This window comes from Cnephaeus nilssonii (genome assembly GCF_951640355.1).
Source record: "Cnephaeus nilssonii genome assembly, chromosome: 21".
Taxonomy (NCBI): Eukaryota; Metazoa; Chordata; class Mammalia; order Chiroptera; family Vespertilionidae; genus Cnephaeus; species Cnephaeus nilssonii.
Window position 1 is genome coordinate 26,097,068 of NC_137092.1, and position 25,858 is coordinate 26,122,925.

The 25,858-nt window shown below is 41.1% G+C and overlaps 1 protein-coding gene across 1 annotated transcript in view; it reads right to left on the reverse strand.

Annotated features, from left to right (window-relative positions):
• The window catches only part of NIBAN1 (niban apoptosis regulator 1), a 129,000-nt gene that overhangs the window by 25,358 nt on the left and 77,784 nt on the right, over positions 1-25,858 (reverse strand). Inside the window, exon 6 of the mRNA XM_079761337.1 lies at positions 1,957-2,072. Coding sequence (XP_079617463.1) covers positions 1,957-2,072 — 116 coding nt within the window. The remainder of the gene's footprint in view (positions 1-1,956; positions 2,073-25,858) is intronic.

Here is a 25,858-nt window from a genome sequence, read left to right on the forward strand (position 1 = left end):
AGGTGACCCCGAATCCATCAGCTCCCCAGGACAGGACAGGGCCCGTTCTGCTTTGCCCATCTCTGGATCACTGGCACCCAGCAGAGCACCTGGCATATGGTAGCTCCACAAACAGTTGTTGAATGAATAAAACTGGGCAAGTCACTTAATTGCTATAGGCCTCCCTCAATTTTCTCATTTACAAAATGAAAATAATAGTAACTGCTCTACCCACCTCATGAGATTGGTAAGATGAACAGATAGAATTAGGATGTGAACATAAAAAAGTATTGCACAGGGGCACTTTAACATTGGTGCATCTACTCAATATGTTTGTTCATATGACAGACCAATCAGGGTCAAATACTTCAGCCTCCCCTTTTGCTTTTATTTCCTTTTAGGCATAAGTATGGTTGGTCCTTAATCCTCTCAGATTTATAAAGGATGTGCTTCCCCAAAATGTCAGAAACTAAGAATTGGTGAAAGTTCTTGAATAATCTCAGGGTGGGGAATAAAAAATGTAGCCCGGCCAGTGTGGCTCAATGGTTGAGTATTGACCTATGAACCAGGAGGTTCATGGTTTAATTCCCAGTCAGGGCACATGCCCTGGTTGTGGGCTCAATCCCCAGTAGGGAGCATACAGGAGGCAGCTGATCAATGATTCTCTCTCATCAATGATGTTTCTATCTCTCCCTCTCCCTTCCTCTCTGAAGTCAATGAAAAAAATACATTTAAAAAAATTTAGAATCCACCAGAAGAAGAAGTAGAGGGAAGAGGAGAAGATTCGGAGTCACATGGTAAAACAATAAAGACAGTTCCATCTTCATGTGAAAGAGTTTTCAGCTTTGGATGTTTCATGACTATACAAAGGCAGGGCACCATCTGGCATCTTCCAAATATCGTTCCCTAATAACAAATTTTACTGGCTCCCAAAAGAGGCACCTCTGGGAGACGAGGGGAAATTAAAGAAAACCATTCATGGACTCTGTGTGCCTCTAGTTAAATAAGGCCCAGACCCAGCATCCTCTTCCTGCCGAATCAGCCCTGTGATTGGCGTCCTCATGGAGGATGGGCTCCCATCATGAAGCATGGTTGCCTTGGAGATCTGTAACAATGCCCCAGGGACCAAGTCATGGTGCTTAGCCCATGACTGGCATTTAATTAAAGTCATGGAAAATTATACTGGACCACAGAGAATGGCAAGCTAGAAACATACAGAAAACTGTCTCATGCTTTTAAAACGTGTCTCCTTGAATTACTTCATTTATAAGTCATTTAAAAGATAAAGACAACTGCGTGCCAAATACTTTCCCAAAGCATCTCATTTAATTCTTACAACCCTGAAAGGCAAACATTATCTTTCTTTCAGAAGAGTCACCTGAGACGGAAAGAGGTTAAAGAACTGGGCAAGATTTAACCAACCCAAGTCTGCTGCCCGAAATCCCCACCACACACTTTGCACTCAACCATGCTGTTCACGTTTGCTTCTACTCTGGAAGCAGAAGGTCATCTGAAAGAATAATCATGTTAGCCCTAGCCGGTTTGGCTTGGTGGATAGAGCGTAGGCCTGCGGAGTGAAGGGTCCCAGGTTCGATTCCGGTCAAGGGTATGTACCTTGGTTTTGGGCACATCCCCAGTAGGGGGTGTGCAGGAGGCAGCTAATCGATGTTTCTAACTCTCTTTCTCCCTTCCTCTCTGTAAAAAATCAATAATATATATATATATTTTTTAAAAAGAATAATCATTTTATAGAAAAAAATAGAAGCAGTTCTTCCAATTGCCCCAGCTCATGTCTGGTCTGTTGGTCTGTTGGAAGCTTTTGGGTGCTGACCAAAAGCTTCCAGACAATGAGAGAAATGGTCTTTGGTTCCACATCTTCCCATTCTTACAACTTTCTTCGTTTGACTGTTCATTATGACCCTGGCCTCCCACCTCCCAGACAGAGAACCAGATTCAAAATTCTGAGCTCCGTGTTACCTGGATCTCATCCCCAGTCATCATTTCCCAGGAGCCATAGTGACCTTTCTCCTGTCGGAAGAACTGCACGGCTTCTAAAAAGGCTTGGGCTTCGAACGTCGTCTGCTTCATGTAATCTAAAAGAAAGAGGTAAGAGCATTGAGCAAAGAAAAGTATTTTACATCTGTCCGTGGTTCTTCAAGCGTAATGGTTCAGAAACCCAGCACTACCTGAATATTATAAGGAGCAGAATTATGGGACACAGAAAAATTAAGCAAGTACTGAATTCAAAGTTCATTTGCAGGTACAGATCACGTTACTTGCTCAGCAGACTAGCTGATTAATTCTATCAATTACTGAGCTCTCTCTCTCTCTCTCTCTCTCTCTCTCTCTCTCGTGCTCATTGCTTCCCTGTCTCAGGCACCTGGGCACCTGCTGGCTGTACGCTGTACACTACCCACCTCAACACCATATCTTGGACTTCCAAGACTATGGTATTTTTGTTACAGCACTCCAAACTGACCAAAACAATTTTCAACACATAAAACCAGCTCTTGTCCACAATGATAACAGAATTATAGATATCTTAGCAGGGACATGAATTATAAAAATAATATCATCTCACAACAAAGAAATCAAATTGTAGAAGGAGAAATAAAGTGGGCAAAGTGAAGCAATTCAAAGGGCCTACTTTCTTGCCTCCTGCTTCTTCCCTCTGTGTAGGTCACAATGTGTTCTGCATCTGCAGGGCAATCTTAGATTGGTCAGCTGATTCATGGGGGACTTTCCGAGCCTTAGGCAGTCAAGGACTGAGTGGCTGATATGGGGACTGAACAGAACTAAAAGAGGACCCATCTGCTCTGAAAGGTGACAATCAATTAATAGGTTGTGGATGTCTCTTTTGAGATTGGCTTATTAGGTTCTATGCCTCAGGAATGTGGGAAAGAGAAAATAAAATTCAAGGCATCGCCTCTATAAAGAGTCCAAGCAGGCCCTGGCTGGGTGGCTCAGTTGGTTAGAGCATCATCCAGATCCATGTTTCTCTCTCTCTCTCTGCCTTGGTCTCTCTCATTTTAAAATCAATAAAAAGCCAACAACATATCCTTGGGTGAGGAAGAAAGAAAGAAAGAAAGAAAGAAAGAAAGAAAGAAAGAAAGAAAGAAAGAAAGAAAGAAAGAAAGAAAGAAAGGGAGAAAGAGAGAAAGAAAGAAAGAAAGAAAGAAAGAAAGAAAGAAAGAAAGAAAGAAAGAAAGAAAGAAAGGGAGAAAGAAAGAAAGAAAGAAAGAAAGAAAGAAAGAAAGAAAGAAAGAAAAGAGAGAGAGAGAGAGAGAGAGAGAGAGAGAGAGAGAGAGAGAGAGAGAAAGGAAGGAAGGGAAAAGAAAAGAAAAGAAAAGAAAAGAAAAGAAAAGAAAAGAAAAGAAAAGAAAAGAAAAGGAAAGAAAAGGAAAGGAAAGAAAAGATTCCAAGAAAAATTCTTCACAGTGAGGGTACCAAGAAGACCAGAAGCTCCACTTCAAAAATGTGAACCAGTAACTGACATTTTTAATATCAACATAGAGATTTTGGTCAAAATCTAAATCGGGGCAGCGGGGGGTGGAAGCCATGTCCTAAGAATCAAGTTTTTAAATTGAAGTATTTTCTTCCTTGTTATTTTTTCTGGTTTGGCAACTGATTTAGTGTTTAATCTTAAAGGCTTGGAAAACAACAATTAAGGTCTTGGTATAAAACTGACAGCAAGGGGGCTGTGATACGGGCTCAGTACACTGGGAGGGGCTCTACCAACTGAGATGGAAACTGTAATTATCACATTGAGATTCAAGATTGACTCATGTGCTCTTATTTCTAACAGCTGTTTTCATTTCCAACCTAAGGAAACAAAAAGATGGAACAAAATGTGGTACTTGGATGGAGTGAGTATTGCCAGACCCGAGAGCCTGGGAATAGAGTTTTAAATTCTTCCATCCTTACAAAAAAACATAAATTTACTTATTTCTTCTCCTGCTGATCTCAGTAAGAGGAGGAGGTATTTGAAATCCTGTCCATACTTAAAAAGTTTTTTTTTTAATTTCTTGATTTGAGCGAGAGAGAGAGAGAGAGAGAGAGAGAGAGAGAGAGAGAGAGATTTGTTGTTTCTCCCATTTATGCATTCATTGGTTGTCTCCTGTATGTATCCTGACTAGGAATTGAACCCACAACCTTGGTGGGATGACACTCTTACCAAGTTCACTACCTGTCCAGGGCCTGTCCATACTTTTTATATCTACGTCAGAGCAAATGATGACACTCCCATTTTTAAAGATCTTTGGGGGGAAAATAACGGAAGAAATGGGATTTGAGGCAATAATGTGAAAGTCAAAGAATAGTCAAAGAATAGATGGAAGAGCTAGAATGTAGCAGCAGTGGACGCTAGGACACCTTACTATAGCCAGAGAAGGGAAGTATTGTTCATCAAATGGACCACAGAGGAAATTATAGTAATTGAACATCAGGACTGAAGCTTAAAAGAATGAGGGTGTGGATCTGAATTCTGGACTCTTTACCATGAAGACAGACTTTAATGGACCTTAGCTACTCCTTTACCATAGGGGAAAGGATCTAATCTACTGCTTTGTCATTAGATTTTCAGTTTATGAACTGACTAAATTAATTTATATAAAACTTTAAGAACAGTCTCTGCCACATGGTAAGTTGCTTTATGGATACTGGCTCTTATGATTATAAACAAAGCTCAATAGCAACAGCCAGATCATTGAGAAAATAAAGAACAAAGGTTTGCTTTGCGAAATAGAACTATATTGCGATGGTAATACGATCTTCATTTCTCTCAAGTTGTTTGCAAAGGCATTGCTGAACTCGGCCAGAAAGTACAGGTGCTAGAGAGGAACCAGATTATCAGTTATTTGATCGACTTCCTGCCACAGATCTCACGGGAATAAATTCTAGGATCACAATCACCCACTCTCCTGCCAACAGGCAATTGAGACGTCAGTTCCGTGGCCCCACAGTCAACAATGGTTTTGGGTCTTTAAAAGCCTTCTCCCTGCAAATGGACTTCAACAAATGGCATGTATCAGCTCCAACTCCACTTTCCCAACACACTGTAATTATGAGGATGCTTCAGGGGACAGATGTGCCGGGGAGAACTCAGACGTCGTTCGACCCAGCTCCCTCATGTTATGGATGAGGAAACTGGAAGAAGAAATGGTTCCGTTCTTAGCAGAAGGTCACACAGCTGGTCAGAATCGGAGCCAAGAGTTGAAAAAGTGGCTCTGGCGTGTCATAAGTGACCTTGGCATTCATGCTTACTTAAATTATAGACCCTGGGAGTTAGAAATGATCTTAAAGATCACCAACCCCAAGCTCTTGTTCAATGCTAGGAGCCTTCAGAATTCCAGACAGACACTCATCCGGCCTTAGCTTGAATATTTCCAGTGACAGGAAGCTCACAATTTAAATGAAATAGTCCTTTTTCACTGAACTGCTCTAATTATTTGAAAAGTTTTCCTTCTACGGAGCCAAAATCTGTTTCCATGAACTCTCTCTCATTAATCCCATTTCTGTCTTTCAGAGCAAAATAGATGTTTATTCCTCTTCCATATGGTAACTGTAAAAGACAGCTAAATAGCCTTATTTTCCTTCGACCATTCTTGAAAGAATTCAGTTTTTGGATTTTTTGAATTTGATCCTTCTTTTTCCTTCTTTCCCTTCGTGACCAATTCCAATTTATCAATATCTTCCTTAAATTTGGCCCCAACATGAATACAGCACACCAAGTATTGTCTTGCTAATGCAAATTATATAAGGTAGAAAGATTATTCTCTTTTTTCAGGTCCCTAACCTCTTTTTTACAACCACATCGTACTGTTGAATCATACCTTTCTGTAGTCAAATAAAATCCTTATGCCTTTTTTTCATTAAAAAAAAACAAAACCTTCTCAATCTAAACCTTCCCTAACCTGTACTTTGCTTTTGATTTTGAAGTACAGGTTTTAACATCACCTCTATTAAATTACAGCTTGCTGTGGTCAGCTCAGAACCTGACAAAATAATTTAAAAATTGTAATTCTGTCCCCAAACTCCCTTTCACCTTGGTATCATAAAAAAAATTTGGTAGGGTTGCCTTCTGTGTTCCTCGCCATCTCACTGATAGAAACGTTCATCAGGGCAGGGGCAAGGACAGAGCCCTGGGAAAGTCTGAACGTTTTAGGAAACATGTGGGAGACACATCTTGGCCATGCATTCAACAATCACATCCTCAGGACCAGCACACGTCTGTTCTCCTTCATCTCTCCCTTGTCTCTCCCTGCTTCTCATCTGTGCAGCTGCCTGGAAAACTCATATTCGGGAGACATGATTAAGGATTTTTTGAGGGAAGGAAAGCTGCTCTAGGCCCCACGGGGACCGTTATTTAGGGGGACCAGCCAGAGAGAAATCGCTTTTGTTTTTTCCACTGAAGCAGATTTACAACATGTCTGAGTCAGATGAAACACCAGCGCTCCAAGGGCCATGTATTCATCCTGGATTTTGACTGGCTGCTTTGTCAGGACTCCCCGACTCAAGCTGGGTTTGGAAGCTGCCTTGTTATTTTATCGGTCAGCCACGCCAAACCATGTTAGCTGATCTGCCTGGTGATTTGCAAAAGTTATGTAACAGCGTTACTCACTGCACGGCTATGGGGTTCATCTCACTAATGTATGCTTCTGAACTACCTTTCGCTTCAGGTCATGTGCCTTTGTTAGGAGAGCTACCGCAAGGCTGCCTGTCCTAGTTTCTTCCCTAAAACAAAGGATCAGAAGCACAGGGGAGAGTAACTAACATTTATTGAAGAGGGTCATGGAGTATGAGCCGAATGAGATGCTTACACACACACACTGTCTCATAGAATCCTTCCAACAATCCATTGGGTAGGAATTATTATTTCCACTTTAAGGCTGACAAAGCAGCCGAGTTTCAGAAAGGTTAAATAACTTGTTTAAGCTAGTGTGAGGATCAAGTAAGGCCTACTTACTTCCAAAGTCCTGTTATAACACTCTATGGTTTAATTATTTTTAAACTTTTTATTTTGAGAAAACTGTAGATTCACATGTTTTTGTAAGAAATAATACAGATATTCTAGTGCTTTCACCCAGTTTCTCCTAGTGGGATTATCTTGCAAAACTACAGTATAATAGCATTAACCAAGAAACTAACATGGTTGCAATCTAACCACCTTATTCAGATTTCATGTTTTCCATGCAAGCACAGGCACATCTGTGTGTGTGTGTGTGTGTGTGTGTGTGTGTGTGTGTGTGTGTGTGTTGGTTTTTAAATTGCTTTAACTTTCCTTTTCTTCTTAAAGCTTAGAATCATATAATTCTAGAATCTGAGTATACCATAGGAATCATCTAGTTCAAACCACTCACTTCATGAGTGAGTAGATTGAAGGCCAAATGGATTGTGACATGACATTATTAAAAATAAAACAAAACTCCCTCGCTGGAATTAAAAATGGATGGTGTCCATTTTAATGAAATGGTAATACAAGTTTTGGTTTTTATTAAAAATCTTATTTATTCATGACCCACCTAAGCAAATATTTATTGCCATTTATAAATGATAACCCTTATGAGAACAAGGCCCAGGATTACTTAGAAGTCCCCAAATTGCATTTTGTAAACTACTAAAGTATTCATCTCCTGACCAAATCATATCTGTGTTAGTGGACACAGACCTACCACAAAGAGAAAGGGCATAAGCCAAGAAAAAAACAAACAAACATATACCTCATGGAGATACACGGACCCTAGGATGGATTATAATGGTATTGCTCTAGGTGAAAATACAAAGAAACAAGAACTCAATGCAGAGAATAGAAAAGACGTCACAAGTAAATGGAGGTTTCTAGTGAACATATTGCTTTGATAGAAATTTTCGACCACACAGGAAAATGCTGCACACCTCAGCCAGCTAAGACAGTGCACCTCATGAATTCTTGACTTGTCCATAAACAGTCAAAGACTGTTTGTCAACAGAGAAAAGGAAGTGGTGTTTACTAGAACAGGTGAAGGCAGACTAACCTCATTTCCTCTAGGTAGATATACCAGATTGGTAGAATAGAAGGCTGTTGGAGACATCCTGTATCTAGATTTTAGCAGGGCAGTTATTAAAGTCTTGCATGATTTTGATTGACATGCTGAAAAAATGTAGAGTGGTTGAAAACGGAAATAAGCAAAATCAGAGGGTTAAACAACCTAAATGGTAGGTGCTGGTTAAAGGGCCGAGGTTACTGCTTTCCCAAAGGAAAATCTCTAGGGCACTGCCCTCAAACATTTTCAATTGCTTGGAAAATGTAATAAACAGACAAACATGACTCCGGGGTTTCACTGAACTGTGAGCTCAGTGTGAGTCAGTGGCGTGATGCAGTTGTACACAAAGCAGGTGAGGATGAGCCACGGGAAAGGGAGTGTAAATAACAAGGACAAGGACAGGCATAGATGGATTCTGAGATACGCTCCTCTGAGCTTATCATTTCTTCTCATGCTAAGCAGCAGAATATTTTACACACAAAAAAAAATTTAAATAAAGAAAAAAGAAGGCAGAGTACTTCGGAAGAAAATCAAGGGAACGAGGAATCTCACAGCCTGGAGGCAGGAGATCTTCATGGGTGGGAAGATGTGCAATGTAAAAGAGGACTGGATTTGTTCCCTGTAGATTCAGATACTAGAGTCGGGATTGCTTGAAAAAGGGGGAAGGATTAAGAAGTACAAGTTACAAAATAGTCACAGGGATGTAAAGAGCAGCACAGGGAATATAGTCAGCAATATTGTAATAACTATGTATGGTGTCAGATGGGTATCAACTAGACTAATTGGGGGGAATAACTTCATAAGTTATATAAATACCTAATCACTGTGTTATATACCTGAAACCAATATAATATTGAATGTTAACTGTAACTGAAATTTTTTTTTAATTTAAAAAATAAAAATACAGGGGAGAAATAAGAAAAAATATGTTAGTTATCATTATAAATAATGGTTAACAATCAATAAATAATGGTTAAAAAAGCAAAACAAACAAACAAAGTAGCGTGTGGCAGATTTTGACTCAATATTGAGTGGAAAGGGCTCTAATAGGATGTCAAAAGTCCACCCCACTCCCCTTCTGGAGGGGGAGAGGAAATGCTTATCAGAACGATGATGCTTGTTAAAACTGTGATTCTTGACCTTGCCCTAGACATTCCGATTCAGCAGGTCTAGGACTGGACCAAAGACTATATACATTTAAACAAGCCCATTAGGTGATTCGGTTGCAGGTGATTTACAGACCACATTTTGAGAAGAAACAAAAAAAAAAAACAGGTAGAAAAGATACAATAGAAGACCATGGCCCTTGAATGCTTAGGGTGTTAATGACCTCATTCCCTCACTATCAGGTTAAGAAATGTCCCCTCTGACTGCTCACCCACTTAACACAAACGAACCCTTGTACTTACTCCAAGTGGTATATGAAAATAGTACCATGATGGCGCTTTATCAAGAGGCATGTGGATAAGGAGACAACACCTCGGGCAGGTTCCTAAGGACATTATCCCAAACAAGCAGAACTCTCCCCACTCACTTCAGAAGCGATCGTCATTGTCCGGACCTAAAGCCTCAGAGGTAACCCTGGTGGGTCTCACCTTCCCTTTTTGGGTCCTCAGTGGATATGTGGACTGTATTTCCTCTGTGGCAGCCTTCTTTTCTCTAGCAGGTTCCTTCACCTAAAGTTTTTTTCAAAGCCTTACAAAAATGACAATGACCCATGCTCCCATCTCTTCCCAAAGTAAGGATGGTGTTCTCAGACTTCAGATAAGGGATGAGAGAATATTTGCTTCTTTCCAAACACCATGAAGCTGTGTTGGTCAAATATGCCTTCCATCAATCAGCCTGAAAGTGTTCATCTGTCTCCCTGTGTACCTGGCAGAGTCAGACCGAGAGAATAAGGACAGGACCAATCATTTCCTCTCATCCCAGGTCAAATATATGGCTTTATATGGGTGAGATTTGTATTCTAAGACCAATCTCAATCCCCTGATAACTATTTGTGGAGATGGTGCTTGAAATGACCTCAGGGGGGAAAATAAATTACACCATAAAACCTAAGCAAAACAAATGAAAACGATCTAATCTCCTCTTTAAAATGTGAATTTGAAAAGGCGTTCACTATGTAATTGTACAGGCAGCGGTGGGACTGCACACACTCAGGCGCTCTTTCAGCTCAGACCACAGAAACTGGGTCATGTGCCTCTCGCTGACATTGTGGGGAGTTGTGTGGCTGACTCCCTGCAGGCAAACATTTACCACAAAGCCTGGACACAATCAGAAGCAAGCTTGGGTTTTCAAGTAAATAGAGAGATGCCCCTCTAGCCACAGAGACGTCCTTTATTTTTGATGACACTTTCTCTCGGGTCTTGGTACAATTAGTTACTGGAACACACAAAAATATTAGGGAATATTTTCCCCCCAATGGATCTATGGGTGACCTTCATCTTGTGAGTTCAGAACACCTTGCCTAGTCTTATCCGCATCTACGGGAACATGTTTTCCACAAGTAAAGGCAGACAGTGGAATGACTTGGCCAGGTTTACATTGCAGAACAAATCACTGCTGTTAACTGGCACCATCATACCCTAGCCTGACACACCCACAGAGCATCGCACTATCTGATGCTGCTATTGGGGGACTTTCCGCCCATCGTCATTACCAGTGATTAAGAGTAGCATCCACCTTGCACTTGTGAGAAGATTTTACAGTTTATTTCCCATTGGATTCTCACGGCAATCTCATGAGACAGGTAAGCCAGAAGTAATCATTCCCAGGTAGAAAATAGAAACAACACCCCTGAAAATCAAAGAAGTTTAAGTCATTGCCCAGTGTCATATAGTAGTAAATATATAACGCACCTTACTGGGCCATCAAATGAGAGTGAAAATAATAGGATAAAATAAATTCCTGGCCCCACACAGATTTAATTTCAAAAAGGACCTAACCTTACTTAAAACTTCCAACTACAGCAGAAGTTGTAACTGCCTTAATCTAGGTCCTAGATTCTAGGACAAACTGTCTTGGTTTCCTTATTTTGTAACTTTTCACCTGAAAAGACCTGAAAATCAAATTGACCTGTGCTCCATTCCCTTCCAAAGAGGCCTGGGTGGCCTGGGTGGAAACCCATGACCTCGTCCTGATGGGGCAGGTGACACTGGTTAGTTTCATGGTCCCCTCCTCAGGGGCAGAGGGCAGTATACAACTCAGTCCTCAGGTTCTTAGGGACCAGATCATTTTTTTAAAACACAGAACTTGATCAGTCACGTACCAATAAAAACAGTGTCTGCATTCCTGACCTATTACAGAAATGGCAGCGCTGCCTGCCAACAGCGTTCCTGTTAGTTTCTGGATTGGCTGGGCCCACAGTGTGTACCAGTTTTGCATGATTGCTTTAAGCCAAAAGACACTTGGGTGGTTGAGGACCCATGATTCCGCATCAGCATATGTTGTCTCCCTCAGGGGTCCACTGAAAGTGCCTTTACACCTAAAGCTAATACGCAAATTTATTGTGAACTGATAAGCATTCACAGTTATTTTCAGTGAAGTGCAAGAAACATCTTGTTTAATAACAAGTTTAAGTAAATCATGATAGGATTACCCAGTCACTAAAATAACAATTATGATGACTTAGACTCATCATGGAAAAGTAGTGCGGAGATCTTTTCTTTTTAATCCTCACCCCACGATAGGTTTTATTGGATTTTTTATTTTTTAAGAGAGAGAGAGAAAGAAACATGGATGTGAGAGAGAAACATGGATCAGTTACCTCATGTCTAGGTCCTGACTGGGGACCAAACCCACAACCTAGGTATGTGCACTGACTGGGAATGGAACCCGAAACCTTTTGGTGTACAGGACAATGCTCCAGCCAACTGAGCCACCCGGCCAGGGATGCAGAGCATTCTCATTGCAGACACCAGACATACATCCTGATTTGGCAATGTCAAATGTTCACCTTTCTGAGCAACGATGGAAAGGGAATGCATGAAAAATGAAAAGTGAGTTACGGGGGATTTCTGTATTTGTGGCTCCAACTTTATGAAATGTCATACTATTATCCTTCGGGAGATCTGTGCTGATCTAATGACTTGATTGTTCAAAATCAGTCTTCTCAGGAGCAATAGTTGCCTTTCCGGAGTCAAAACAGTCCTGGAGCAGCGAGCCTCCCGGAGCCTCAGGGAGCTCCCCGAGCACCGTGGCTGCCAGACGTGGCCTGCTCCAGGGTCCACACGGAGGGGTTCGTCAGCAAATGCACAGACGTGAGTGCAACAGCCTCTCTTCCCCCAGGACGGTGGAGCTCGAGTCTGGCTCCTCACTCAGTCACCCAGCAGTTTCCAGTGTGATTTCAACTGAGGAGGTCATTCGTTTTTCTTCTCCTTCAAGATACAGTTTAAGGTGGTTTCCTCAGACTAGGTCTCCGCTGCCTCCTGCGAGTGTTTTCTTTCCATGAACGCAGGGAACAACACCCTTACCCCTTGAAGCGCTTCTGGGCTTGTGACACATGTCCTTGAAAGCAGTCTCACTATCCTCTGCTGGCCAGGAAAACGGAGCAAAGGCAGGGGGTGACACGCATCAGAAGCTGGAGGTCCATCTGTGGCACCACTGGATGGCTTGTGCGCCCTACGCTATCACGTCCATGAGGACAAGGACTGTCGTCCTCATCACTGTACCCTAAGGCCACGCACAGCACGATGCCTGATACCAAATGTTCTTTTGAGAGAGCAGGGAACAAAGAAACGCATGACTTAATAATATGGAGGCACCACACAGTAGCGGGGACAAGGACAACCGCCTAGTGGGCATCAAAACTGGGTGCTGGTTCTACCTCCGCCACTTTGGCTACGGGGCTTGCCGTGAGCTGCTTTGCGTCTCCGGCCCTGATTGATCTCATTTGAAATGAGAGACGGATGGTCAGGTCTCCTTTTCCACCTAGGAGATGACGTAATTCTATGATAAGCTACGAGTACAGTTAGTTTATCAACATGGGGCTATAAAGTTCCAGCTGTAGGACCACCTTACCCTTTTCTCTCTGCGAAACTTTCTCACTCAAATATGCATCTTTCTCTGGGCTGCAGAATCAATGTGGCCACTAGAAAACACTGAATTCCATATGTGGCTTTCATTATATTTCTATCGGATCTGAGCCTCTTTGTCCTCCCGTTTTCCCTTTCCATTAACCTGAATGACAGTTCGATTCATGGTTATTTCCACTGGGCTCACCCACACGGGCTATTTCATTAATTAAGCTAATAAAACAGTGAAATGATTCAAATTTGCTGTTTCATGGTCTATGACAAGAGTGTAGTAAAACTGATTTGTCTCAGATTAAACACTAAATCATTAACTTAGAGGGTCACCTGGGCTTAATCTCTACAATACCCATTTTTTTTCCTCTTGAACAAGTTGAACCTGCCTGCTAGCTCTTAATTTAACATTTCACAAATGCACTGTGATTTACAAAATCTTCTAGTTCTCCAGAAAAACCACCATATTATTTCAGGTGTTTATTCGAGTCTACACACTCTAAAGCCATTAAAAGGTTCTATCGCAGCCAGAAATTTCTCTCTTATGAAATGTTGCAGCACAGAACACATTACACCCTTTGTCCAAATCAGAATGATCAGTTTGGATTACAGACCAGGTCTCGGTGATCTTTGCTAATAAGGAAAGCGATGACAGTGGTTCTCAAAACGTGACGTGTGCTGAGCTGAAGTTACGGAGGCTTTGCCTGTGTTTACATTTGAATTCAGATGAGTCTGATGTCCCAGTGATTCACTCTATTCCAAAACACAGAACGAAGCTGCCCTGAGGGGAACTAACTTGGCCCAGCTCCTCCTCCTTCTTTAAGTAAGAGTGGATGGCATCTCAGACGGAAATTGATCGAAACTGCTCACTTCTCTTCCCTTCCTTTGTTCCTTCTTTTTCCCTCTGAGCATTCTCTGGTCTCCACTCCTGCCCCCTACACAGGCACGTACACACACAGACACAAATCTTTCCCTGGGCTGCAGACAGTAATCAATACTGGTCTCAAAGGCCTACTCCAGGGTAATGGAAGGGAGCTGGGAGTGCTGTCCCATAGAAATAGAATAAAAGCCACATATGCAATTTTAAATGGTATAGTAACTATATCAGAAAAATTAAGAAAAATGGTTAAGATTAATTTTAATAATATGTTCTATTTATACCAATATACCCCCAAAATGCAAGCACTATAAAATTATTAATGAGGTACCTTACAATCTTTTTTAGAACTGGGTTTTAGAAATCTCGTGTGTATTCTACACTGTGGCATTCTTCATTTCGAACGAGGCACATTGCGAGTGATCAGTAGCCACGTGTGGTTCGTGGCCACCGTATGGGAAGCACAGCTTCTAAATGCGCATGACTTCAGAGTTAGATTGTTTATCTGTTTATGGGGACAGCGGAGGGAGGCCATAAAAGCAGGCATGCCTCTAGAGTCGACACTTGAACTGTATTCAAACAGCATCATTACAAAGTGGATCTTTTCAGACATGCTTCTACTCTAAATCCATAAAGAAGGGAAAAAATATGACTTTCTCTCTAATTTATCATTATACACACAGCAGTCCATCTAATAGAACAATCCCAGGGTCAAAAGAATGCACAAACATAAGAAATTAGATGACTTGTAACAAGTCCCTGTATGGATTAGGCTTAGAGTTTAAGAGCCTTGACAAGTACGTCTCACTCATAAACCCTGCATTATGGGCAGGGAGGAATCCTGTGGCGTGGACTTTGAGGGCGCTCTAACAATAATGCTATATCATAATAGTCCTGTTTGGCAGAAAACTGCTAACCACCAGCAGACATATTAGATGAGATCATTTCCAAACAGGATACAGCCTTACAACAATCTGCTATATTGATTGTAACAAATTGTTCATCCCTTCACCAAAAAGAAAGCTAAAATCCTTGATGGGTTTAGATGCCTCCTGCTCCTGCTATAGTTGGTTGCTATAGACTCATACATGATGTCATTAATTTATTCCAAGAAACTATTTGGAAGAATTGGCCCAGTGATCTAATTCCCTTATGGTAAATCAGAGAAAGAGGAAATGAAAACAAAACCTCAATTCCTGTGTTGGAAGTCCCAAAGCTTCTGAAAGTATGACAGGGTGGGGGGAGGGATAGAGGGCGCATGGGGGAGGGGGAGAGACAAGGAGGATGTATATGTACATCTGCCATGATGATGTGTTAGTTATAAGAAAATGCCTTTTGAGTGTTCACAGTTTTTAATAGAAATTTTTACCATTAAGAAAGACATGATGGAACCATACAAACTGAAGGGACTTTTAAGGTCTACTCCATTTCTCTACTAATAGGGCAGCATTTGTTTATTAAGTAACTGAAACAGCATACAAATAATTCCGGAACTATAATCATTATTAAAAATTGTAAAAGCAGATATTTATTAAGTGCATTCCATGTGGGTTTAGAAGTTTAAATTCATCAAGTTTAAGTCCTTCCGAAGACATTCCCTTAATCTCTCCATATATCACGTTAACACACAAGAGTTCTCATTACCAGGCAGTTCCCTCTCATGGGTAACCTATACTTCTCATGTTACAGTTAAGGGCATTTTTGCAAGTCGTGTCTTCAGTGGAGTTAGAGGGACCATTGCAAAGTCATGGTGTCTCCCAGATTCTTTCTTTCTTTCTTTCTTTCTTTCTTTCTTTCTTTCTTTCTTTCTTTCTTTCTTTCTTTCTTTCTTTCTTCCTTTCTTTCTTGCAATTTGGTTTGTTTTTATTTATTTATTTTTATTATTTTATTTTATTTTATCGTTTAAGGTATTACAAATAGTAGTACATATGTCTCTTTTTTCCCCCCACTGACCTCCCCCCGGCCTCCCTATCCGCCCCCATCCCCATTCATTTCAAGCTGAGTAACACATGTATCTCTAACAGTGCTTACAGTTTTTATTTTTCAGCCCCATGCCTTCATTTTTTGGATCTCCTCTGATAACACTCTACAACTCCACTTTTCTTATATTTTCAGTGGGGCATAGTTCTCCTTGCTTAATTCTGTGCATGTTTACAATAACTTTCTTTTATACTGCAGCCTGCCCTCACCCACCGCCCCCAGCCCTCTTGAACTCCTTCAGTCTAGTCTACTATTTTCCCATAGCACTTCTTGCTGCCTATCGTCTTACATAATTTGCTTATTTGTGATGTTTCTGATTTATTTTCTGACTCCATCATGGGTTTCTCACTAGAATATAAGTGTCACAAGAACAGGGATCTTTGTTTTGTTCACTGCTGTGTCCTGAGTGCCTAGAAGCCTGCATGGCACATAGTATATGCTCAATAAATATTTGTTGACTAAATTAATGTCGATCTTATCAGTGTAAATACCCACAGTTTCTAATTAAACTAACACATAAGTATCCATACGGACCCATGTTTCTATTGGATTGATAAGTATATTGGGCAAGACAAAATTAAGTGTCTAAATTTAAAATAAACATTTATGTTATTACAATATAGGAAAAAAACCTGAGTTATCCTGGTAATATTCATTCTTTTAAAAGTTTGTTTCTTAAGAATAAAGAATTGGGAGTAGTGATTATTTCTGATTTATTCCCATATTTTGTTAATAATAAATATTGCATCCACAAGTCTACAATGTTCAGAATTACACTCGTTCATTTCCCAATTTAAGTATAGGAATCAAATATTAAATTTATTTTAGGCTCCCGACTGATATCTTTACCTATTTTATAGTATACTAGAGGCCCGGTGCATGGATTCATGCACCTGTGGGGTCCCTCGGCCTGGCCTGTGAGGATCAGGCTGAAACTGGCTCTTCGACATTCCTCAAGGGATCCCGAATTGCGAGAGGGTTGTTCTCGGGTGACGCACCCCGGAATCGGGCTCCCTCCTCACTGGTTTCGGGTGCGTCACCTGAGAATCACAGCTCGGCAGCTCCTGTGTTAAGTGTCTGCCCCCTGTGGTCAGTGTGCGTTATAGCTATTGGCCGGTCGGCCGGTCACTTAAGCTTTTATATATATAGATCTCCTGATTTTATATTTTAAAATATTGTGCCCACATGCCACCTGGAAAAAACTGACCCAACTTTCATTTTTTAAAATCCTATTGACATGGGTTTAATTTTAATCTCCATTTTATCCCCAATTCTTATCACAATGACATCATGAAATATAGTAGGGCACTACAAATGTTTATTTAATGAAAAACTAATTCTGGCAAACTTGGGAAAATTTGACCAAGGACAATTGAAGGGGAAAAACAACAAATACAGTATATTCACAACAAGGGTGAACATTTAAAAGTATATTGGGCAGTGTGGCTCAGTGGAGCCTGGCCAGTGTGGCTCAGTGGTTGCAGATCGATCCATGAACCAGAAGGTCACGGTTCAATTCCCAGTCAGGACACATGCCAGGGTTGTGAGCTTGATCCCCGATGGGTGTGCAGGAGGCAGCAAATCAATGATTCTCTCTCATCATTGATGTTTCTACCTATATCTTTCTCTTCCTCTCTGAAATCAATTGAAAATATTTTTAAAATATATTTTATTGATTTTTTTAAAGAGAGGAAGGGAGAGGGATAGAGAGTTATAAACATTGATGAGAGAGAAACATCGATCAGCTGCCTCCTGCACACCTCCCACTGGGGATGTGCCTGCAACCAAGGTTCGTGCCCTTGACTGGAATCAAACCTGGGACCTTTCAGTCCGCAGGCTGACGCTCTATCCACTGAGCCAAACTGGTTTCGGCTAAAAATATTTTTTAAAAATAAAAATAAAAATAAAAATAAAAGCTAAGGGAAACATGATAATTAATTGATACAGAACTGAGAAAATCATATTTTAACCAGAATTATTGTTCTCATGGCCAATCTCTATCATATATTCACTCACTCACCAAACAGCGGTTGAACACATTCTACGTATGAGTCACTGTGAGGCATGCTCTAAATACAAGGGAACAAGATTCGGTTCATGGCGTGACGTTCCTTGTGGGAAGCAATGATAAATCCACCACCTGCTCACCATTGTATCTCCAGCACCCCCAAACAACCACAAGGCAGATGCTCAGTTTGGTAAAAGTTTGGTAAAAAAATACATAATTATCCATAGTATAATAAAGAATGTGATAAATGCTACCTGAGAAAGCACAGGCCTGTGGGAGTTCAGAAGAGGCGGGGTCTCGCTGGTTTGGAATGGGGACATTTTCCTGGAACAGGGAGCTAAGCCAACAGGGTAGGTTGGATTACAGGAGGAGGCAGGTGTTCAAGGCAAAAGGGAGAACCTGACCCAAAGCACAGAGGCAAACCACACAGAGCACACATGGCCTGTCCTCATCCAACAGCATTTCCTGTTTTTAAACAGCCAAGCTCTGAAATTTCAAACCAACCTGCAGCAACAGTGTTTCACTTATGTTGGGTGCAAATATAAAGTTGTGTGGTTGTGAAAACTTCAGACAGAGTGCAAGCCAGGGGGCTCTGGAGTTCAAGGGGCCTAGCGTCCTTCTGACTGTGAGCTGGATGCTGTTACGTGAGACGCCATGACCCAGAGCCTGGCGCTCAGTAGGTTCTCTGCGGCTGTTAGTGACATTCCTTCCTCTCCTTCACTCAGTGTCCTAACCGCAGGCTTGAGCTTAGTTCGGGCGGTGAAAACGCACATTACGACATTTAGACTATCAGTGTGAGTCTGGTCCTTCACTGAACAGAACGTGTAATATGCTAATAATATTTTCTAAAATACTTTATAAATTAATGCGATTGCAATTAGAATCCCAGCGGGCACTTGGGAATAATTAGCTACCATGAATGTAAATTCACAAATAAGAACATATGGCTTAAAATAGTAAAAAAAAAGTATTATATGAATGAATTATATGGGGAATTTATCTTATCAGATATAAGAACATACAACAAAAATTTACTGTAATAGAATCAAAATTGCATTAACATGGGAATAAGTAGATCAATGAAAAAGAAAAGAGAATGTGTGGACAACCTCAAGATAACATATAATATTACATATTATATATATAATATAATAGCAAAGACAGTAGCTTAATTCAATAGGGGAGGTTATAATTAATAAACAGTGCTGGCTTAATTGTTTATTCTTTAAAAAGGGTACATTTTAGACCACTGACATATGTATATAGACATGACTTCCAGGCAGACTAGAGAAATAATTATTAAAGATAAAGCAATATAAAAACTACAAGGAAAATAAAGGAAATTACAAAAATGATCTAGAAGCAGGGAAATCTTAACAAACGCAAGAAATCCAGAGGCCTTTAAAAAAAGATGACCATATATGACTGTATACAAATGAGAGATCTTTGCACGACAAAATATATCATAATTAATGACAACATAATTAGTTGGTAATAATAGACAAATAATGAATTTGAGAAAAATGTGGGGGTTTTTTTGCTTTGTGGGTTTTTTTTTTTGTGTGTGTGTTAATCCTTGCCGAGGACATTTTTCTCATTGATTTTTTTTTTAGAGAGAGTGGAAGGGAGGGGGAGAGACAGAGAGAGAGAAACATCAATGTGAGAGACACATCGTTGCCTCTTGTATGTGCCTCAACTGGGCCGATACTCTAACCACTGAGCAAACCAGCTAGGGCGAGAAAAATGTTTCTAATGAAGAGAAAGGAGTTAATATCTAAATTTTCACAGAGTTCTTATAAGAACAAAAGAATGCATAAATGAAAATTGGCAAAGAGCATTGATTCACACAAAATTAAATCCCAGTGGCACTAAATCAGGCCAGTCATGATTCTCACTAGAAGCCTGTTGCACGAAGTTTCGTGCAATAGACTTTTCCTTCACCTGGCTGCCGGCACCAGTTTTCCGCCAGCAGCAGTTTTCCTCTGGCCACCCGATCGATCGATCAATTGGAGCGCCTCCAGCCACCCCGAGAGGAACTCTGATCGGGAGGCGCTCCGATCGGCGGGTGGCCAGAGGAAAACTGCTGCTGGCGGAAAACTGGTGCCGGCAGCCACGTAATCGGCCATCCCGAGTTCCGCCACCAGCATCTTCCACCGGCCCCATGGGTCCTTCTGCAGCGCCGGCCTAAATGGCCGGCGGGAGGAGCGGAGGTCGGGGACTCGCGAGTCCCCGCCCCCCGCTCCTACTGCCAGCCAATCGGCCACCCTGAGTCCCGCCCCCCGCACCTCCAGCCGGCCCAATCATGGGCGTAGCGGAGTAATGCAATTTGCATATTACCTTTTTATTATGTAGGATGATGCTGTGAGGCCATCACCGTGGTGCAAACACACTCACTCGCCGTGCATTGCTGGCGAGTCTGCAATGCTCACTACATTGCTGTGGGGTAACTGCTGGCCACTAAATAGTCATTTGAAGGGAAGGCTGGGTGCCAGTTTCATGATCAGCGTGGTGAGAACACCCTTGCTCAACAGGGAACTGAGACCTGGAACAGGGAAGGGCACAGCTGAGCAGGATGGGTGGAAGGCAGTCAGCTTTCACCCTTGCCACCGTTTCACGTCCCAGCTTTTCAGATGATATTCATTCAGCACCCATGTGCTCCTGCACAGCAGAGCCAGAGGAAATTGGAACCAAGGCCAGAACTTCAGGGCAGAACGGGCTAGGGTGAGGTGGTGGGAGTGGATGGGTCAGTACAAGGACTGTAGACTTCACAGAGAGAGGAAAAATAAGAAAAGACTGGAAGAATAGGCCCTCTCATTACCAGTAGAAAAGAAACCCAAGAACTGTGGTGTTGGGTGGGGTTGGAATTAAAGCTATAGGATTAATATAGGTCAAGGTTGTAGACTGAGGAAGCTATGCACTGGTGGGCATTTAGAGATATGCAAAGCTGTAGGCAGTTGGAGGTGAGGATGGGAGTTCCATAAGAAGTACACACCTCCACCCCCTAATATATATGTCACTGGGGGAAGGAGGTGGGGAGGCATTGTGGGCAAATTCCTTAAATTTCCAGAGTAAAAGGAATTTAATTTTGTAAATATGCTAAAAATTTCAAAGTATTGTAAAATCAGTTTCATAATAAGTTTTTAAATTGTAACTTAGGAGTCACTACTTTTATTTATCCTCAGGCATCATAAAAATATCTTACACCAAGTGGTGGCTCCCTCCATATCCCATTTACAACTTATAGTTGAGGAGAATAATCAAACCTGTGCTGATTTCCTTACATTTGTATACTTTGATAATTGTAATTTATACATACACTTGTCATTCTAAGGATAATTAATAATAAATTACTTCCCTACTCAAAAAAATTGCTTTAACATAAAACAAAGAAAGACTACATACACTGTTTATGGGATGACATTACAAAATTGATGTGATTTTATGAAAATAGTTTTGTATCTTGGAATATCAGGACGGTGCTCTAACCAACTGAGCTACCCAGCCAGGGCAAAATAGTTTTGTATCTTAAAAATAGTCAAGCCCTGACCGGTTTGGCTCAGTGGATAGAGTGTCAGCCGGCGGACTGAAGGGTCCTGGGTTCGATTCCAGTCAAGGGCATGTACCTTGGTTTCGGGCACATTCCCAATAGGGGGTGTGCAGGAGGCAGCTAATCAATGTTTCTAACTCTCTATCCCTCTCCCTTCCTCTCTGTAAAAAATCAATAAAATATATATATTTTAAAAATAGTTAAAATATGTGTTATGTATTATACATTTACTGTATGTCAGTCATTGCCCTAAGGACTCCTATAATTTTCATAAGAAATGTATTTTTACAAAATAAATAGATTAATCCTATAGCTTTAATTCCAACCCCACCCAACACCACAGTTCTTGGGTTTATTTTCAGAGTATTTCTGTCTCACCGATGAGGAAACTGAAGAGTAATGAAGGTAACATGGCTTCTAAGTAGTGAAGTCAGAATTTGAATCCAAAATAACTTGAATCCAAATACAAAGCTGGTGACTACCATAACGTAACACTCTCCACAAACAGAAAAGCCATTTGAAATATGCAATTCCAAATTTCAGAGGAAGTTTCTTGTCTACTTACAGCCTACTTCATGAAGAGACCTACTCTACTCTGTCTAAATACTTTGTGCTTCGGTCATGTAGTCTATGGCCCACAGAGCCTGAAAATGTCTGTGTCAAACTAAGTACTGTAGCTCTTTATTTTCAAGTATTTCCAAGACCAAGATCAGCAAACTTCTTATAGAAAATACAAAAAAGTAAATATTCTAAGTTCTGCTGCAATTACTCAAATCAGCCATAGTGTAGCAAAAGAAGCCATAGGCGACCCAGCTGAGTGGTGTGGCCGTGTTTCACGTAAAAACAGGTTTGGCCTATAAGACCTTACTTTGCCAACTTTTGCTCTAGATCATACGTTCTTCAGAGCTAATTTGCCATGGGACTCCTTCACATAATCTTTCCTTCGAACCAATCTAAATATAGCCCTTCTGTTATAAATTTTTTATGTATCCTTTATATACACATCTCAATTTTTAATTAAATTTCTTTTTTCAAATGTTTTTATTGATTTTTAGAGAGAGAGGAAGGGAGAGGGATAGAGTGATAGAAACATCAATGAGAGAGAAAAATCATCATTCAGCTGCCTCCTGCTCACCCGCTACTGGGGACTGAGCCCATAACCTGGGCATGTACCCTGACCTGACCGGGAATCGAACCAGTGGCCTCTTGGTTCACGGGTCAACGCTCAACCCCTGAGCCACGCTGGCCTGGCTAAATTTCTTTATTATTACTAGTTTGTAACCTCTCAGATGGCAGGGACTGTATCTGTTTTATACACCACTGGATTCCCAGCACCTGTCAAGTACTTGCTATACAAAAGGCACTCAATGAGTATGTGTTGGCAGAAGGAAAGGAGGGAGGGTGGCAGTTCCTCATGCTTCACCTGGTTCTGCGTTCTGGATGGAATCAGTGGGCTCCAGAAAGAGCCTTCCAGAGCACCTTCATGACTAGCCTTGTGCCGTCTTACAGTGCCAATAAGAACCAAAGGGCGCAAAGTCCTTTTATGTAAGGGGAAACAAATTTTCTACCCTTCCTCCACAGGTGCCAGGGCACCCACAGTAAGATTCACCTGGTCTTTCCCTTGCACCCAGTCAATATCAGACCATGCCAAAGTCCATATTAGAAAACCACCTGCAGACCTGCCCTGGGCGCTGCCTGTCTATCCTGAAGAGCTCCCCCTGCCCGGGTAACAGCAGCCACAGCACTGCGGTGGGAAGTGACCAGCCCACTGTCTAGGTCTCGATCCTCCTCACATCACTTCCTAGCTGGTGCTCAATCTCTCACGAGGTTTCATTCGTTAAACATTACATGCCCCCTCTAAGAAGCTCCGAGAACGTCCTGTCTAGCACTTGACTCTCACCTCCTCGCCACAATATTGCGGTAGGTGCGAGGGGTGCCTTAACCAATGTCCTCTGCCTTATGAAGACTTGGAACTCTAAGGCGATTCTCCTCTCCCACCCACCAGGTCCTTTGGAAATATGGACACCTTGTTCCTAGAGGGACAAACAGCAGAACGATGAGATTATTTTTGTTTTCATTGAGGCAGGCATGGAACAAACTCCAGGCTTTACCTCTGTTTTTCTGAAAGTGTCATTCCTTCTAATACAACAAAAATGCATATATAGAAGATGCATGTAATAGAAGACACTTGGGCTTTAACAAAGCTCAAATTTAGTTTTTAGTAGTTTTAAATTATAGAGTCAGTTTCTACTTTTAATTAAATAAAACTCCGAGGTGCAAGCAACTGCGGTTGTGATTTCAGAATCTGGGTCATTTATAAGAGACACGTTCGTCTTTCAGAGCAAAACAAGATGCCTGATCCTTCTTCTACGTGACAAAAGGTATTTGAAGGTTTTTCTTCTCATCAATCATTGAGAGCACCCATACCCAGTCTTCTCAGTACACAACCTAGTTTCCTGACCTCATACATTCAACACCTCTCTGAACATCTCTAGTATATTGCAGCAGCAAGAACACAACCTGTGTATGAATCAGGCGGAGCTATCTAATCGCCTTGTGACTTTGAACAAATTTTTTCATTTCCATGAGTCGTCTCAATTTCTGCACCTGCAAAATGGGGCTAACGATGAATTCTCCTTAGTATTGTCTCACCTCCTCACCACAAAAAAAGAGCATGTAACAAGATCCCAATACATTAACTGGCATAGTAGACATTCAGTAATTGAATGCTAGTATTATTACTTTTCAAAACCTCTCTGGAAACGTGGCAGGGAAAACTAAATATAATTCCTCCGGTGCTGAGCTCTTTAACACACAGCAGTTAGGAACATGGGCTTTGCAGGCAAAGGTTCAGGACTGAATTCTGAGTCCATCACTTGATAACTGTCAGCACAATGCTCGGCACAGAGCAAGTGCTCAATAAGCAGTAGCCAATATTAACCAATATTTATCCATTACAATTTGCAATCTTAAATATCCGACAAACTACAATGTACCAACCATTTCACCTCCATTTTCTTTTTCTATGAGCTATATAATAACAAACAAACATGTTATACAGGTATTATTTTAGTGAACAGATGTGATTTGCATGTTTGAATAGGGTGGGATTGGAAGAAGATCTTATCTTCCTTATATTGTTCCAGTAAAGCTTCATAAAGGGGGTAGGTAGAGTTTCAGAAGTCAGTTCAATGTAAGAGGAAAAGTCTGAGGAAGAGAAGAAATATTGTTTGCATTCTCCTTTTGTTAAATTACTTATTCCAAAGTGGCAGTCAAGTTACCTATGTGGCTGTAAATAAATATGTGTAAAATGAAAACATGTAAAAAAATAATCAAGAGCCTGACTGGCCTGCCTCAGTGGTTGAGCATTGACCTATGAACCAGGAGGTCACTGTTTGATTCCCGGTCAGGACACATGCCCAGGTTGTGGGCCCAATCCCCAGGGTGGAGCATGCAGGAGGCAGCCAATCAATGATTCCCTCTCATCATTGATGTTTCTACCTCTTTTTACCTCTCCCTTCCTCTCTGAAATCAATAAAAATATTTTTTAAAAATAATAATAAATGTTTAAATAAAAGGAAGGAATGTTTAATGGAGCACAGACAGCAAAAACAGTTAATTTAAATAAACCATAATGCAACAAACTTTCCTTTGCCTAGCCAGTCTCTGTAGCCAGAAATCTGATTGGTAAGTTTGATTTTCACAAACCATCCAAAAATTAAGCCAAAATTTCCATTTTTGTATCAAGAAGAAAGCCTAAACAGAAATGATGGGCAATTACGAGAAAACGTTGCAAAGTTGATGCACCTTTGGAGAAATGGAAAATAAGCAAATAACTCCATGTATAGTTGAGGAAGAAAGCGGAATCTTCCAAGGAAATCGCCTTTGCTGTCAAATGGACCCTTCTTCTAAATCACCTGGATAGCTTTATTAACTATCCATATCATTCTCAGATGCGTCTTCAAATAGTGACCTCCACCCTACTATCCTTCATTCAATCACAGCAATAAAATAAAATGAGGGCATGCTTATTATACCACAGGCCTGCTGACAGGGGCTGAGATGCAATAGTGGGTGGGCATTGGCCCTGCCTCTAAGAGTTGCTAGTTTTAGGAGTTAGATGAGCAAGCAGTCAATGACAATATAATGTGGTTAGTACTGTGATGGAAGTAAGAACAGGGAGGAAAGAAGGAAAGACAGATGAATGGACAGATAGAAAGAAGAAAATCAGAGGAGCTTTCATCTAGCCCTGGAAGAAAAGCTATCTAGATTAAGGAAGGCTTTCCAGGGTTAATCATGTATAATAAGGCCTTCAGAAAAATCAAACTAAGGAACCCGACTGAGCTACTGGCCCAGGATTTACTTCTAAGGCAGAAAGAAGCAAAAGGAAGTGAAAATAGTGTAATTCTAGGATGTGTTCTT